This window comes from Hemiscyllium ocellatum, chromosome 31 (assembly GCF_020745735.1).
Source record: "Hemiscyllium ocellatum isolate sHemOce1 chromosome 31, sHemOce1.pat.X.cur, whole genome shotgun sequence".
NCBI classification, from domain to species: domain Eukaryota; kingdom Metazoa; phylum Chordata; class Chondrichthyes; order Orectolobiformes; family Hemiscylliidae; genus Hemiscyllium; species Hemiscyllium ocellatum.
In genome coordinates this window covers 28307667-28325374 of record NC_083431.1, presented here as the reverse complement: position 1 = coordinate 28325374, position 17708 = coordinate 28307667, and the positions used below count along the sequence as shown (strand labels likewise).

The 17708-nt window shown below is 41.4% G+C and overlaps 1 protein-coding gene across 2 annotated transcripts in view; it reads right to left on the bottom strand.

Annotated features, from left to right (window-relative positions):
• tmem248 (transmembrane protein 248) overlaps positions 1–17346 on the bottom strand; it is a 39969-nt gene extending 22623 nt beyond the window's left edge. The window contains exon 1 of one of the 2 annotated variants that reach the window (XM_060848221.1): positions 16912–17346. In XM_060848221.1, the coding sequence (XP_060704204.1) occupies positions 16912–16914 (3 nt within the window). In that variant the 5' untranslated portion in view covers positions 16915–17346. The remainder of the gene's footprint in view (positions 1–16911) is intronic. The other variant, XM_060848222.1, reaches the window with a different exon arrangement.
• Between the last annotated feature and the right edge of the window lie 362 nt (positions 17347–17708).

Here is a 17708-nt window from a genome sequence, read left to right as displayed (position 1 = left end):
CTTCCAACCTGACAAACTCTCTGTTCAGTAGGGTTAAATAGACTTAAACAAATGAATTACATTCAGATGATTTAAAGCAGTTATGATGAAAAATTAGTACCCAGTAGTCATAACCTAGTTTTTCAGATTCTGCTTCAACTAATTATTTCTCACAATGGTTTTCTTTATCCTGATTATTTAGGTTGATTACAAAATTACAAAGCTCAGAATCAATGTCTATTCATGCTCGCACAGCTCCAATCTGCTTTTAGAGGATTGAACAAAGAACTGAAATTCAGAGGTATGCACAAAGAATGGTTGAATTCACCCCTGGTCTTGAGCCAGCATGTGGCCTCTATTTAGTATTCTTTCCTAAAAAGGTAAAAAAAAATCAATAACTCAAAACAAATCAAGATTTAGATGCAAAGCCAAGTCATGCACCAGCAGTGTTAACACCAAGACATTAGAAAATGCCAGTAAAATGTTTTGCATATTGTATATGTCATGGAAATATTTACTTTGCTTCCTGTCATGACTATCATTAGCATTAGGAGTCATATCCATTTTTCCACTGGAAAAACCGAAGCCATTGCTTCCAGTTCAGATTTCAAACACCATTCCCCAGTTAGACTCGGTCCATCTCTAAGTTTTTGAAATTAAACAAGTCTGATCTTCCTGGCTTATTTTACCCAAACTGAGTGAACACTTAACTATGCCTTCATTAAGACAGTTCACATCCACTTTGCTGACAGAATTTGCTTCAGATTATGCGCTGCCGAAATCTTTGCTCTTGCATCTGGTACCTGCACACACAACTACGCCAACATGTTTTCTGACTGTTTCTCCACAGTCAATTTTCTGCACATGAGGTAATCCCAAAATCCTTCCCAAGTCTTAACATTTACTAAAGTGCAGTTCAATGATCGCTCCTCTGCAAATGAGCCTTGTCTTTATAATTTTCTCAATTCTCAGGAAAATAAAACACTCGCATTCAGGTGTCTCCCTCCCAATTGTTCTCAAAATTGTCAATTTATTCATTAATTGTATAATTAAAGTATTCGTTCCATGAAAGGGCAGAATTACATTTCACTGTTGTCATGTAAAGACCTTACCAATATGTAATTCATAAAGTCACACACAAAGTGCAAGGACAATGAGAGGAAAGAGGTTTACAATCAGATTGCAAATATGTATAAAATCTTAAAAGAACTTGGGACCGGTGAGTTTCTTTCTCATAATTAGGATGTCAGTATTGTGATTTCCAGTGACCATAAGCCCTCATTATAAAAGTTTCACTTCAATTTTTTGCTCAATAACTGGATTTTAGAAGTGAACACAAAAATGATTACCCCAAGCCTGAAAGATTATATATCTTTCAGTTGCATGAATTTACTTCATCATGATGAGTCACCATAACGTTATATACACACACTTTCTAATGATCTCAACTGAAGTTACTACGAGACAAGTCAGATCACAGAACAAAATCTGGCTTGACAGACCAAATTATGTTTTTCTTAAAATTTCATTGAAAGCACACAAGGTTATAGATTTAGACTTGCCAATTAAATAGAAGCTCGTTACTCAAAATAAAATAAAATAAAATAAACCAAGCTAAATATGGCAGGTTAAAGATTTCAAAACACATGGCAAAATTAAGTCTCATCTACATCAGTGTTTTGACTGGAATCTCACAGTCCCTACAGTGTGGAAGCAGGTCATTCGGCCCATCGAGTCCACACCAATGCTCTGAAGGGCATCCCACCAACACCTCCACTCTATGCTGACAGTTCACATGACCAATCCACCTAACCTGCACATCTTTGGACTGTGGGAGGGAACCTGAGCAACCGAAGGAAACACAGATACAATAAGAATGTAAAAACTCCATACAGACAGTCGCCCGAGGGTGAATTCGAACCCAGGTTCCTGGCAGCTGTGAGGCAGAGTGCTAACCACTGAGCCACAGGGACACCCCTTCATATGTAATCAAAACCCAGAAAATTTTCCTTCCCACTGCTTCTTCTCAGTTCTGGTCCTAACAGTTGTGGATTTTTTTCTTTGAAAACTCACAACTGAGAGCTTATGACTTTCTCATCTTGAATAACTAATACAGATTTCTATACAAACATTTCTAGTCTGGAAAGTTAACAAACTACATTCTTTTGCTGAGGTAACTGATCACCTTAACTGCTCTGAACCTCTTTTCTAGCAGAAGCTGCATTTCCAGTCAGGCCTCCTTCAAACCGAACCAAAAGCCAAAGGTAAAACAAATCTGTATTAATGAATGCCACAACAGCTAATGGCTTAACATTTCTCTCAGCTGCTGTAAACCTCAAAAATATAATTAACATTGCACAGGTCCTTGCAGTCACTTGGTTTCTCTTTGATACATACTGGTTTTAAAGTCACGGTTCTGAGAAGACTGACCCCATTAAATTTTAAATCCCTTCCTTCACAAAAATCAGACCCATACCCATAAGTTTGAAAACCAAACTCTTAAAACAAATGAAGTCATTTAATGCAGTTCTGATAATATCCCTAGCGGTCATCAGCTACAAATATAAACAATCACGTCTGCAGAACCACTGAAATGCAAACATGGATTGCTCACTCACGTAGGTGACTGCAATGAAAGAAAATATTTACTAAAGCCAATGATGTCTCCAATTTGTACTCTAAAACCTTAAACACAATATAAGGGATTTGAAAAATTCATCTGAACAACTTCCAAAATACAGTGAAGAAATGTTACACAACAACACGACATGAGTACTCCCAAAGGTCTGTTAGGTACAGATTTCCATGATTTTGACACTGTAGCAATAAAGGAATGCAATCTACTTTATGTCAGGATGGCATGTGACAAGGCAGGAACATGAAAAATGGAAAATGTTCACATGGAAAATGTCCTTATCCTCCCAGGCTGTAAATGTCCAAGTTGGTAAACCCCAAAACAAAGTCTTGACAAGTTACTAAAAGTGCATCTTACAAAAACACTCCACCCAGTGCATCCATGGTCAAGGAAGTGAATAAGTAAAATGAGTTTTACTAAAATTAAATTGAATGATTAAATCCAAAAATGAGAAGTGAGCTGCCTCTTCTTCCAACCCTCCCATTTCTTCCAAACCAAAGGGGTAGCTATGGGCACCTGCTTGGGCCCAAGCTGTCCCTGCCTTTGTTGGGTAGGTGGAACAGTCCAGAGCTACACCGGCACCATTGCCCACCTTTTCATCTGCTACAATGATGACTGTAACAGCGCTACCTCGTGCTCCCACGAGGTTGAACAGTTCATCTACTTCACTAACACCTTTCACCCCGACCATCTCGGACACCTTCCTCCAGGGAAGCACTGAAGTTCATGACCTGCTTACTATTTATGCATGTAGGTTTCCTTGGGTTGATGATGTCATTTCCTGTAGTGACAACTCCCTCCACAACTCCCTCATCAGATCCACGCTCCCCACCAGCCCTCACCCCACTCCCTGCAGTTTCCCCTGCAACCACAGGAAGTGCAAAACCTGTGCCCACACCTCCCCACTCACCTCCATCCAAGGCTCCAAAGGATCCTTCCACAGCTGACAGAAATTTACCTGTACCTCCACAAATGTCATCTACTATATCCATTGCACCCAATGTGGTCTCCTCTACATTGGGGAGACAGGATACCTTCTTGCGGATCGCTTCAGAAAACATCTCTGGGCCACCTGCACCAACCAACCCTACCACCTAGTGACTGAACACTTCAACTCCCCCTCCCATTCCACCAAGGACATGTAGGTCCTTGGCCACCTCCTTCACCAAACCGTAACCACCCGATGCCTGGAGGAAGAACGCCTTATCTTCCACCTTGGGACCCTGCAACCACACGAGATCAATGTGAACTTCACCTGTTTCCTAATTTCCCCTCCCCCCACCTTATCCTAGTCCCAAGCCTCCAACTTGGCACTGCTCTCTTGACCTGTCCATTATCTTTCCAATCTATCCGCTCCACTCTCTTCTCCCGTATCTTCACCTACTTATTATATTCTCAGCTACCTTCCCCCCCCACCCCAACCCCTTCCCATTTATCTCTCAGTCCCCCAGCACATAAGCCCTTCATCAGGAACGAGGCCTATGCCCAAAACATCGATTCTCCTGCTCCTTGAATGCTGCCTGACCTGCTATGCTTTTCCAACACCATACACTCAACTCATCCTGAATGGTGCTGAAAATGTGTTGCTGGAAAAGCGCAGCAGGTCAGGCAGCATCCAAGGAGCAGGAGAATCAACGTTTCGGGCATGAACCCTTCTTCAGGAATGAGGAAAGTGTGCCAAGCAGGCTAAGATAAAAAGTAGGGAAGAGGGACTTGGGGGAGGGGCGTTGGAAATGCGATAGGTGGAAGGAGATTACAGTGAGGGTGATAGGCCAGAGTGGGGGTGGGCGCAGAGAGGTCAGGAGCCCAGAAGGGTTCATGCCCAAAATGTCGATTCTCCTGCTCCTTGAATGTTGCCTGACCTGCTGCACTTTTCCAGCAATACGTTTTCAGCTCTGATCTCCAGCATCTGCAGTCCTCACTTCATCCTGAATGGTGTCAAACTTCAAGTGCAGTTTTAACAACACTCATTCAGCAAACTGGAATGTAACCCATCACATTCCTGTTGCCTTGTAGATGGTTGGAAAGTTTGTGTGAATCAGGAAGCAAGTCACTTACCACAAAGCATCCAGCCCCTTGCCTGCTCTTGGAGCCACAGATTTGTGGCTATTCCAGTTAAGTTTTAGTTAACAGTGACTGCCCAGGATGTTGATGTTAAGTGATTGGCTGATTGTAATGCTAGTGACTGTTAAATAGAGTTGCCAGGTTTGACCTGTGTGGCATAAACTGTATTTACCAGTTTATGCCATCTGTGTCAAGCCTGGCAACAGCCTTATTTATCACATCAAGCCTGAATGCTGAGCATGTCTTGTTGCAAGCAGTTAAGGACCTTTTCACTATAAGGCAAGTGCCCAGTTGGTTTTAATAAAAAACATGAATACGCTATCATTCAGACTATCGTCTCTGTGCTGGCTGCTTGCTAGTGTTAGTCCAATACTAACCTAAGTGCCCTGCTCCCCTGAGTTGAAAATATTTATCCAATGTCCCTGCAAAGGATGGAAGGACTTTTGACTCAACTATTCCGTGCAGCAAAACTACAACAACCCTTCACAAGGAGTTTTATTGTCCCAACTGCAGACTTCACTCACAAATTTTAAAATGTAGCAGCTCTCATTACGAATATCCTAACTGTAAGAAAGAGTTTGATTCACCCAATTACAATTTTTCATTGCTCCCAGTATCACTCATTTAGACAATAGGTGCAGGAGCAGGCCATTCTGCCCTTCGAGCCTGCACCACCATTCATTAGGATCTTGACTGATCATCCTCAAATCATTATCCTGTTCCTGCCTTATCGCCATAACCCTTGATTTCACTATCCTTGAGAGCTCTATCCAACTCTTTATTAAATGAATCCAGAGACTGGACCTCCACTGCCTTCTGGGGCAGAGCATTCCACACACCCACCACTCTCTGGGCGAAGAAGTTTCTTCTAATCTCTGTCCTAAATGGTCTACCCCTTATTTTTAAGCTATGTCCTCTGGTTGGGTACTCATCCATCAGCGGAAACATGTTTCCTGCCTCCAGAGTGTCAATCTTACGTCTCAATCAGATCTCCCCCCACCTCAGTCTTCTAAAATCAAGGGTATACAAGCCCAGTCGCTCCAATCTTTCAACATAAGATAGTCCCGCCATTCCAGGAATTGACCTCATGAACCTACACTGCACTCCCTCAATAGCCAGAATGTCTTTCCTCAAATTTGGAGACCAGAATTGTATACAATGTTCCAGGTGTGGTCTCACCAGGGCCCTGTACAGCTGCAGAAGAACCTTTTTGCTACTATACTCAATCCCTCTTGTTATGAAGGCCAGCATGTTATTAGCTTTCTTCACTACCTGCTGTACCTGCATGCTTGCCTTCATTGACTGGTGTACAAGAACACCCAGATCTCTTTGTACTGCATCTTTACCTAACTTGACTATTTAGGTAGTAATCTGCCTTTCTGTTCTTGCCAAAGTGGATAACCATATATTTATCCACATTAAAAGTGGGCGGCACTGTGGCACAGTGGTTAGCACTGCTGCCTCATAGTGCCAGAGACCCAGGTTCAATTCGCGACTCAGGCGACTGACTCTGTGGAGTTTGCACATTCTCCCCATGCCTGCGTGGGTTTCCTCCGGATGCTCCGGTTTCCTCCCACAGTCCAAAGATGTGCAGGTCAGGTGAACTGGCCATGCTAAATTGCCCATCGTGTTAGGTAAAGGGGTAAATGTAGGGGAATGGGTGGGTTGCGCTTCGGCGGGTCGGTGTGGACTTGTTGGGCCGAAGGGCCTGTTTCCACACTGTAAGTAATCTAATCTAATCTAAACTGCACCTGCCATGCATCTGTCCACTCACCTAACCTGTCCAGGTCACCCTGTAATCTCCTAACATCATCCTCACATTTCACCCTGCCACCCAACTTTGTATCATTAGCAAATTTGCTAATGTTACTATTAATACCATCTTCTATATCATTAATATGTTATAAAAAGCTGCAGTACCAACACTGATCCCTGCGGTGCCTCACTGGTCACCGCCTGCCATTCCGAAATGGAGCCGTTTATCACTACTCGGTTTCCCGTCAGCCAACTAATTTTCAATCCAAGTCAGTATTTTGCCCCCAATACCATGCGCCCTAATTTTGCTCACGACATTTAGGACTACATTTTTCTATCCTTGGCATCAACTTGGCCGATTTACACTGTATTAACTTTATGTAGGGAATTTTAACACTTGGTCAGGTTGAAAACAGATGAGAAATTAAAACTCTAAGATTCTCAAACCTGAATCCAACCCACCTAGTTAGTTTTAAATGGCTATCTTAATATATCACCTGCAATATCACAAGTCCTTGTATTAATCTTTTGAGAAACACCTTCTTGAAGATCTTTTAGAAATCCAGGTATACTACATTTATTGGCTCTCTTTATCTACCTTACTAATTGCATTCTGAAATAGCTCCAATAAATTTGTTAAATAGGATTTTCCTATTGTTAAGCCACAATGACATCTCCTAATCACACTACCCTGTACTAAATGCATTGCTAAGACTTCCTTGATTGTAGATTCCAGTATTTCCACAAATTAATGTTATACTAACTGGTCTGTAGTTTCCATTTCTTCCAAATGCAGCACCAATATTTGTCAACTTATAATTTGATGGAAATACTCCAGAATCTTAAGGAACTTTTAAAAACAAAGCTTGCAGACCAGCTATCTCTGCAACTCTCTTTTAGAGCACTAAGGCATAGGCCATCAGGTGCGGTGAATGTCAGATTTTAGTCCCTTAAGTTTCATCAATACTATTTTTCTATTGATATTAGCTTCCTCACTCTTTTAGGTTATGTCCATTTTTGGGATGAATCTTTTATCTTATGATTCAAAGAAATGCACAAAATGCCTGTTCGTTGCCTTTGCCCTTTCCTAGTTTCCCCACAATAATTCCTCCTGTTAAGGGGCCAACATTAATTTTACCTAATCTCTTCCATTTTATTTAATTGTAAAAGCTCTCACAATATTGCTTTAGAATCCTGCTAGGTCACTCTTCTTTTTCCCTTCTCAACATTTTGGTAGCCTTTCGCTGGTTTCTAATATACTTCCAATTCCTCAATCTTGACACTTTTTCTTTAAAGCAATATTATAAGCCTCTTCTTTTGATCCAATACCATGATTAATTTCCTGGCTGAGCTGCAGATGGGTCATTTCTGCTGAATTTTGGTTTGCAATACAATGTACTTCTGTTGAGTGCAGGAATCCCTCACTTTTTGAAAGTTTGATTTACGCCACTTCACTTTTACAAAAGACCTACATTAGTAACTGTTCTTGCTAACCAAAAGAAATCGAGAGAGGATTTTCGCTTTTACAAGAAAAAAGTGAAATTTTTCCCATATAAATTAATGCTCCTTCACTTTATGCCATTTCGGCTCATGGAAGGTTTCATAGGAACGCTCTACTTTCATATAGCGGGAGATACCTGTAAATCCAGACTCAGGTGACTGACTGCATGGAGTTTGCATGTTCTCCCCGTGTCTGCGTGGGTTTCCTCCGGGTGCTCCGGTTTCCTCCCAGAGTCCAAAGATGTGCGGGTCAGGTGAATTGGCCATGCTAAATTGCCCGTAGTGTTAGGTAAGGGGTAAATGTAGGGGAATGGGTGGGTTGCGCTTCAGCGGGTTGGTGTGGATTTGTTGGGCCGAAGGGCCTGTTTCCACACTGTAAGTAATCTAATCTAATACATTACATCTATTTTAAGTTTTACATTCCACTGTATGCCCACTCCTCAGGTCTGTTTATTTTTTTATTCCACCTGTTGAGAAAAGTCCCCAAGTCCAGGGATGAGAACACCACCACCATGCCAAATTTCAAGTCTTTCACAACCATCCTTAAAATGTTAACCTTCCTTCTTTGCTGTCATCAGTAATAAGATCATTTTCCTTTTACTCAAATCCCAATCACCAACATATAATGATTACAAAATGGACACAGTACTGACTTCTGCAGTTCACCGTTGCCAACTCAAGTCTGAACAAAACCATTTAGTTCAAATCTTTTTTACATCTGCTGCTACAACACTCTTATAACACACACTTTTTTTTAGAAAGTTTCTTGAAGACAACCTTTCAAACAAAATCAGCCTATTAAGTCTATTAAATTTCTTAAATATAACTTGTCTTTAATAAATCTATGCTAAATGTCCTTAAAACATCAGTTACTTAAGTGCTATTTTATCCAAGATGACAGATTCCAAGCAGTTATGGATGACATTGGATTACTCCTTGCAAAATACCACAGATGCTAGAAATTTAAAGAGAGAGACAATGTTGGAAATACTGAGCAGGTCAGGCAGCATCTAGTGAAGAGAAAATCTGAGTTACATGTCATGGCGATGACCTTTCATGAGAACTGCTTAGTACTGTAATCAGGTGTGTCGTGATGTTATCAGTGCATGACTATTCCAGAGACCCAGACGAGTGCGATGTAGGCATTGTTTCATAAATTTCACCATTTGCCAAGGTAGGTGAAGTCCAAAATAATTTTTTAAAAACATATCTAGAATTAACAACTGCCTTGATGATGACCATTAAACCATTGTCACAGTCATAAAAGCACATCTAGTTCACCGATGTCCTTTAGGATCTATCTTACCCAATCTGGCCTATAAATTACTCCAGACCCACAGCGGTTGACTTCTCTGCCTCTGAAATGGCCTTAGCTAGCCACTTAGTTCAATGGACAATTAGGAAAGGACAATAAATGCTGTCATAACCAACAATGCCGACATCCGATGAGCAAAGTTAATAAATTCTGAATGTTGATTGTTAGACCAGTAACTCACAGTAAATTATTTATTTATCCCATCTCATCATGCCCCCGGTGGTTTCATGAGAACTGTTAAACTGAGAGCATGCACCAGGAAATTTCCCTGTGGTACTTTTTTTAATTCAACCACAAACAAAGGAAACGAAAACCTTTCTGATACCTGTCTTTGGTTTAAAAGTTATGTCAGGCCAAAATCCATTTGGCACCTGATTGCAATTTCTTAAAGCCATGAAACAAATATGCGAACAAAGCCAACTGTTCCATCAATTTGTTCAACTGAGAGAAACTTTTAATTGTGTTTTGCAATTGTGATGTATATGCATGTAGATTACATCTGACTAATCAACTAAATATCAAAGCAATGCTATTCATAGAATCATACAACATGGAAATAAACCCTTTGGTCCAACTGGTCCATGCTGACCATGCTAACCAAACCAAACTAGTCCCACTTGCCTACATTTGGCCCATTTTCCTCCAAACCCTTCCTTTTCATCTATTTATCCAAATGTCTTTTAAATATCATACCTGCATCCAGCACATCATGCCGCACACAAACCGTTCTGTAAAAGGTTTGTCTCTCATGTCCTTTTTAAAACTTTCTGCACTCACCTTAAAAACTTGCCCCAAGAACAAAGAAAATTTACAGCCCAAGAACAGGCCCTTCAGCCCTCCAAGCCTGAGCTGATCTAAATCCACCATCTAAACCTATCGCTCAATTCCTAAGCACCTGTATCTTTCTGCTCCCCACCTACTCATGCATCTGTCCAGACGCACCTTAAATGAATCTACCATGCCTACCTCTATTGGGAATGCGTTCCAGGCACCCTGTGTAAAGTACTTGCTGCATATATCCCCCTTAAACTATTCACCCCTCACCTTGAATGCGTGACCTCTGGATATTGAGTCCCTCACCCTGGTAAAAAGCTTATCTCTATATCTACCCTGTCTATACCCTTCTTGATTTTGTAGACCTCAATCAGGTGCTCCCTCAATCTCCTTTTTTCTAAAGGAAACAATCCTAACCTACTCAACTTCTCTTCATACCCAGTTTCTCCCATACCAAGCAACATCCTTGTATACCTTCTCTGCACCCTCTCCAAAGCATCCACATCCTTTTGGTGATGTGGCGACCAGAACTGGACACAGTATTCTAAATACGGCCGAACCAATGTCTTGTACAATTTTACCATGACCTGCCAGCTCTTATACTCAATACCCTGTCTGATGTAGGCAAGTATACCATGCCTTCTTGACCACTCTATCCACCTGTGCAGCCACCTTCAGGGTAAAATGGACCTGAACTCTCCCACCCTAGGACAAAGGCCCTGGCGATTCACCTTATCCAAGCACCTCGTGATTGGATAAGCCTCTATAAAGGTTGCCCCTCAACATCCTATGTCAAGAGCATGGTGCCAGAAAGCACGGCAGATCAGGCAGCATCCCAGGAGCAGGAGAATGGACATTTTGGGCTTAAGCCTTATGTTTGAGAGACAATTTCCTTCACACAAAACCATGCTGACTATCATTAATCAGTCCTTGCCTCTCCAAATGCATGTATATGCATGTAAATCCTATATTGCAGAATCATCTCCAACAACTTCCCCACCACTGATGTCAGGCTCACAGGTCTACAGTTCCCAGGCTTCTCCTTGCATCCTTTCACAATTTTAGCCATCCTCCAGAACTTTACCCATGATAAAGGGATGATGCAAACATCTCTGCTAGGGATCCCATGATTTTTTCCCTAACTTCCCATAACATTCTGGGATACACTTGATCAGATCATGAGATTTATCCACCTTCATGTTTTCAAAGACCTCCAGCACTTCCTCTTCTGTAACGTGAATGGTTTTCAAAACATCAATATTACTTCTCCAAGTTTTCTAGCCTCTACTTCTTTCTCCACAGCAAAAGCTGAAGTGAAATATTCATTTAATATATCTCCCATCTCCTGAAGTACAACACAGATGACCTTGTTGATTTTAGGCTCTATTCTCTCCATAGTTGCTCTTCTGTTCCTCACATACATGTAGAATCTCTTTGGATTATCCTTAATCATACCTGCCAAGGTTCTCTCATATCCCCTTTTTGCCCTCCTGATTTCCCTTTTAAGAATGCCACTACACCCTTTATACTCGTCAAGAAATTCACTTGATACATCTGCAATAGCTTGAATGTTTTGACCTGAATTCTGACTGCACCAGTAAGTAAAGATACTGGATTGCTATATATACACACATTGAAGGGAAAACACTGACTTGAATAATAACAAATACCATTTTGATAAGTTAGTTTTGATGAGCATGAGGTAATCAAGCACATTTTTGTTTACAATACGAACCAACTTGGTTAGGGCAGGCAGAGAACAAGGGAGGACTGCTAAATTAAACCACATTTACAGTCATAGAGATGTACAGCACGGAAACAGACCCTTTGGTCCAACTCGTCCATGCCAACTAGATATCCCAACCCAAGTTAATCCCACCTGCCAGCACCTGGCCCATATCCCTCCAAACCCTTCCTATTCAAATACCCTTTGGCAAATAGGGTTAAGGAGAATCCAAAGGGATTTTACAAATACATCAAGGACAAAAAGGATAACTGTGGAGAAAATAGGGCTCCTCAAAGATCAGCAAGGCGGCCACTGTGTGGAGCCACAGAAGATGGGAGAGATACTAAGAGTATTTTGCATCTGTATTTACTGTGGAAAAGGGCATGGAAGATATAGAATGTTGGGAAATAGATGGGGACATCTTTGCCCAGAGGCCCACTGAAGATATCACCTAGTAGGGTGACGAAACATCTGGAAATGAACCTTCCAGCTCAGTAAGCAAACCTACATCCAGATATTGAAAAATGTCCATATTACAGAGGAGTAAGTGCTGGATGTCTTGAAACTGGTAAGCTTGACATCGGTAGGACATAAGGTGTTGGAGGAAATCCTGAGGGAAAGGATGTACATGTATTTGGAAAGGCAAGGACTGAACAGGGATAGTCAACATGGCTTTGTGCATGGGAAATCATGTCTCGCAAACTTGATTGAGTTTTTTGAAGACGTAGCAAAGAGGATTGATGAGGGCAGAGCAGTAGACATGATCTACATGGACTTCAGTAAGGCGTTCGTCAAGGTTCCTCACAGGATACTAATTAGCTAGATTAGATCTCATGGAATACAGGGAGAATTTGTCATTTGGATACAGAACTGGCTTGAAGGTAGAAGACAGAGGGTGGTGGTGGTGGTGGTGGTGGTGGAGGGTTGTTTTTCAGGCTGACTAGTGGAGTGCCACAAGGGTCGGTGCTGGGTCCATTACTTTTCGTCAAGCATATAAATGATTTGGATGTGAGCATAAGAGGTAGTTAGTAAATTTGCTGATGACACCAAAATTAGAGGTGTAGTGGACAGTGAAGAAGGTTACTTCAGATTACAACAGGATCTTGACCAGATGGGCCATTGGGCAGAAAACTGGCAGATTGTGTTTAATTCAGATAAATGCGAGGTGCTGCATTTTGGGAAGCAAATCTTAGCAGGACTTATACACTTAATGGTAAGGTCCTAGGGAGTGCTGCTGAACAAAGAGACCTTGGAGTGCGTGTTCATAGCTCCTTGAAAGTGGAGTCGCGGGTAGATAGGATAGTGAAGAACGCACTTGGTATGCTTTCCTTTATTGGTCAGAGTATTGAATACAGGAGTTGGGAGATGATGTTGCGGCTGTACAGGATATTGGTTAGGCCATTGTTGGAATATTGCATGCAATTCTGGTCTCCTTCCTATTGGAAAGATGTTGTGAAACTTCAGAAAAGATTTACAAGGATGTTGCCATGATTGGAGGTTTTGAGCTATAGGGAGAAGTTGACAAGGCTGGGACTGTTTTCCCTGGAGCGGAGGCAACTGAAGGCTGACCTTATAAAGGTTTATAAAATCAAGAGGGACACGGATAGAGTAAATAAACAAGACCTTTTCCCTCGGGTGGGGGGTGGGGAGTCCAGACTACAGGGCATGGGTATAGGGTGAGCGGGGAAAAGATGACAAGCAACATGAATTCAACTGGGACAACACTACTATTATAGGGCAAGCCAAACAGAGAACAGCCCGGGAATTCCTAGAGACATGGCACTCTTCCACAGATTCTATCAACAAACACATCGACCTGAACCCAATATACCGGCCACTGCACCGGACAGCTGGAACTGACAACCGGAAGCGGCAGAGACAAACCACTATAAATGCTAGAGGAAACATCACAGAAGCGCTTCACAGGAGGCTCCCAAGCACTGAGGATGTCACCTAGACAGGGGACGAAATGTTTGCAACACAAATTCCCAGCTCGGCGAACAGAACCACAACAGGGAAAGATATAAAAGAGACCCAAGGGGCAACCTTTTCCAAGCAGAAAGTGGTGCACGTGTGGAATGGGCTGCCAGAGGGCATGGTGAAGACTAGTACAATTGCAACATTCAAAACGCATAGTATATGAAAAGCAAGGATTTGGAGGGATATGGGCTTAGTGCTGGCAGGTGGGACTAGGTTGGGTTGGGATGGACAAGTTGGACGGAAGGGTCAGTTTCTGTGCTATACATCATTGATTCTATGAACGGAACAATTTTCACCAAAATATGAATTACAGTATTCACTCTAACAGTTCTTTTCATAAATATTTAAACCATCAGATCAGGAATGCCTGAGTTACACTTCTTATGTTGTTAATATCAGACATGTTCAGATGCACATAAATGCTCTATGATTAACCACAGGTTTGACCATTTTAACTGATTTTTTTTGAGGAAATTGAAAATCCACTCGATATTGTTTGTATATGTGGAGTTTCAGAGGCATATTGACATAAGATGCCTAACAAAAAGCAAGGAACAGTGGATCCAGGAAACCTGAAAGAAAAACACAAATAGTTGGAGACACTCAACAGGTCTGGCAGCATCTGTGGAGAGAAAACAGAGACAACGGTTTGGGTCCAGCAACGCTCCTTCAGAACTAACACATTAAGGCACATAGTGGAAGTGACATGCAAAATAGTTACAAGATAAAAGTAAAAAGGAGAAAGAGGATGTTTTATTCATATTGGTGGGATTGGAAGAGAGTGCCCAGAGTAGTGGTTTTGTTTTCTATTGTATAATCACAGACATAAAGGTGGTATAAACTTTGTTTCTATCAAATTAATGGACAGCACATAAAAAAATTAGGTCAGATGCAAGAGACCATAAGCAAGAACTGCATCCAGTTCAATACACAGAAGAGAGCATGGAAACTGTTATAGGGATAAAAACAAAATACAACATACAATAAAATGTGAACTCTTGCAATCACATTTCAGGTGCAAAACAATGATATTTAAAAGATGGAAGTGTAGGCCTAAAAGTCTAAAAAGATTATCACTATATATACAAAAAAAGGAAAAGATAATAGTTGCAACAAGGATAATCTAAAATACCATTAGCTAGACATTTGAAAATTATTACTAAATAGATGTAAGGAAAAGACAGAAACAACTGCTCCCCATTGAAAATAGCTTTTGAGTCTACACCACAGCACAGAACCTGTTGGATCCAAATGTTAACTCATTTCGCACAGTCCCCCAAAAAGCAATAGAAAGTAGAAACAATTTTGTTTCATCTTTCCCATTCTGGCTGTATAAGAATTTACATTACAAAGAGAACAGCTTTTTAAAAAACATTCAGAGTATCACTTTAAATAGATCACAAAACCAAATCTAATCAGACCAAATAGATGTTTCGCCTAAATTTAAATAATTTAAGTCTATACTTCACTTAATTGCAACAAGTGGAAATGCATAAATAGAAATTTAAAATTGTACTACAAGTAGCAAATCTTTAAGAAAAGAATGTTATTAGCAGGAAAACGCAATTAGTATGGTTCCAGCCAAGGAGTAGCCAATTAAACTATCAGGTTGGAATCAGAATTCCATTCCCTAACTTGAATCACGAACACGGTACAAATGTCCCGATTATTTAGAGAGTGAAGGTGATAGTATCCCCACTGCCTAAGTATCAAAATCAATCACTGGTAAGAATCAAAAATCTTCACAGCATTCAAAGGAATCCATGAGCACTTGTTTGAGGTTGCATTTAAGTTACATTCGAAGTGACACCAAATAAAATAAATCTCCCCCACTGTATCCCTTCGGATGTGGAACATGCCCTCTTTCATAGATTAAATTAAAACAACTCTGTTGGAGTAAAGTAACAACAATGATGTTGCACCTAAGTGCATCTTAAAAATCAGTTGTTTATGGAAATTTGACAATACTAGAGAAGATATATAATTTTGCATGGATTGATTAGTTTCCTCGAGATTCGAAACACATTTTTGTTTGGATGGATCGCACATTGTTGCAGCATGTGACAACATGGGATAAATGCACATGACACCACCCATACAAAACATGATTTCAAGAAATACCGCCTCAGGATAAAGAAAACCACAGTACAAGTATTCTGAAAATATTTTTGAGTTTAACTAAAAACTATCCAGACAGTACAGCAACTTGGTAATAATGTGAAATTTGACAGTAATATCACAAGCTTTTAAGTTACATGCCAAGAGAATATATTTCTTTCACTATATTCATACTTTCCCATATTTTTGTATATAATTAATCAAATGCAAATATTTGCAGTCATTTTGCAGAGATCACAGCTTAACAATCACTGGCAAAGTTTTATCAGGGAAATGAAGAGAAAATGTTTCACATAATTATTGGCACCTGGAACACTACCTGAAAAGATGTCAAGCAGGTTCCTGAAATAATTTTACAAGGAAGTTAGACAAGTACATGACGTTGAACTTGAAAAAAAAAGTGTGTTGGGGGGGGTGGGGTGAGGTTAGCGAACTCAACAGGACTACTCTTTACAGCACAGCCATGTCAGGCAGAACGATTTCCCCCATCTTCCTTTGATCTTATAAAAAGTGTATAAAAATAACATTCAAATTAGAAAGACTCGAAATCCTAAACTGAAAAACTGCCCCTTTTGAAACACTGATATTAATACTGGCAGTTTAATTCATAAAGCAACATTGTAAGTTTATAGTACTTAACTAGTAATTTATCAAGTCACTTGTGATACACTTCACGATACTTTGTAAAGTCTCCCTACAGCTTGAAAACAAATTACCAATTTAGTATCTAAAACAGGGAAACAAGAGCCCAATATACTACTGAGTGTACGTACATTTGGTCTAAAACAGTTACCAAGGTGGATAATGTTTCTTTTCTCAGTAGAAAGGACAAAAACCCGTATACTGAGCAGAAAAGAAGTGTTACACAATTTAGATTTAAAACGAGCCTGTCAAGATTGAAGTTTGAAAGCGAACTGAACAGAAAGGACAATAGTCTCAAGTTTGAAACTACAGCTAAAGCGGCCTAGCAGCAACTTCACAACAGCGGAGCCTGCGCGTCTGCCCGAGCCCCAGCAAACAAGGAAGCCGGCTCGTCAGGTTCCCCGGGCCGGAGGCTGTACTCACCATGGTGGGGGGCTGACACGGCGGCCTCGCCTAGTCCGAGGACACAGACTGACCGGGAAGGAGTGAGGTGAGGGAAGGGGAAGGGGAGGGTTCTGAAGAGGGATCGCCCCCCCTCCGTTAACTCTCCACGGCCCCGGGGCTGCAGGAGGGACAGGGGCTAAAGGAAGACCAGCGGCGGCGGCAGTGACACGGGGCTGAGCTGGGCTGCTGTTGGCCGGCCTCTCGGCATCTCTCTCTCTCACACACACCGGGCCGGCCTCGGCATCTCGGCCTGGCCGCCGCCACTGCAGCCGCGGTACAAATCCCGATGGTCTGCCCGGTGCCAGCTCCCAGCTCCGGCCTCAGTCTCTCTCTCTCTTGCTTTGGGCGCTCCCTGAGCGGCTCCTCCTCCGGGTCCTGAAGCCCGCCTCCTCCCTGAACAGCCGCAAACCAAAGCCAACAACAAAGTGGGAAGCTTCCTGCTCCACTCCCGGTGTTGACATTAACCGTGAGTCAGGTTCAGAAACACTCCAGAGTGTGCGGCTGTTTTAATTTTAAAATCGAGACACATAGAATTAAGGGCTTATTTTTTTTTGCAGAAAACATTTTGCACTTGGCGATCATCAATTTCTGTCCACTCTCACTGGCCCAAAACCTTAATGTTCCAAGTTTAGTGTATGTTAGTTTTTAAAAGGTGGAACAATCCGACCCTCGTTGAAACGTATCGACAATCATTCTCACTTTATTTTCCCATCCTTAAATTTAACACGCAATATTTATTTAGTGTCGAGTTTTTTGAGTTATGTCCCGTCCACGTC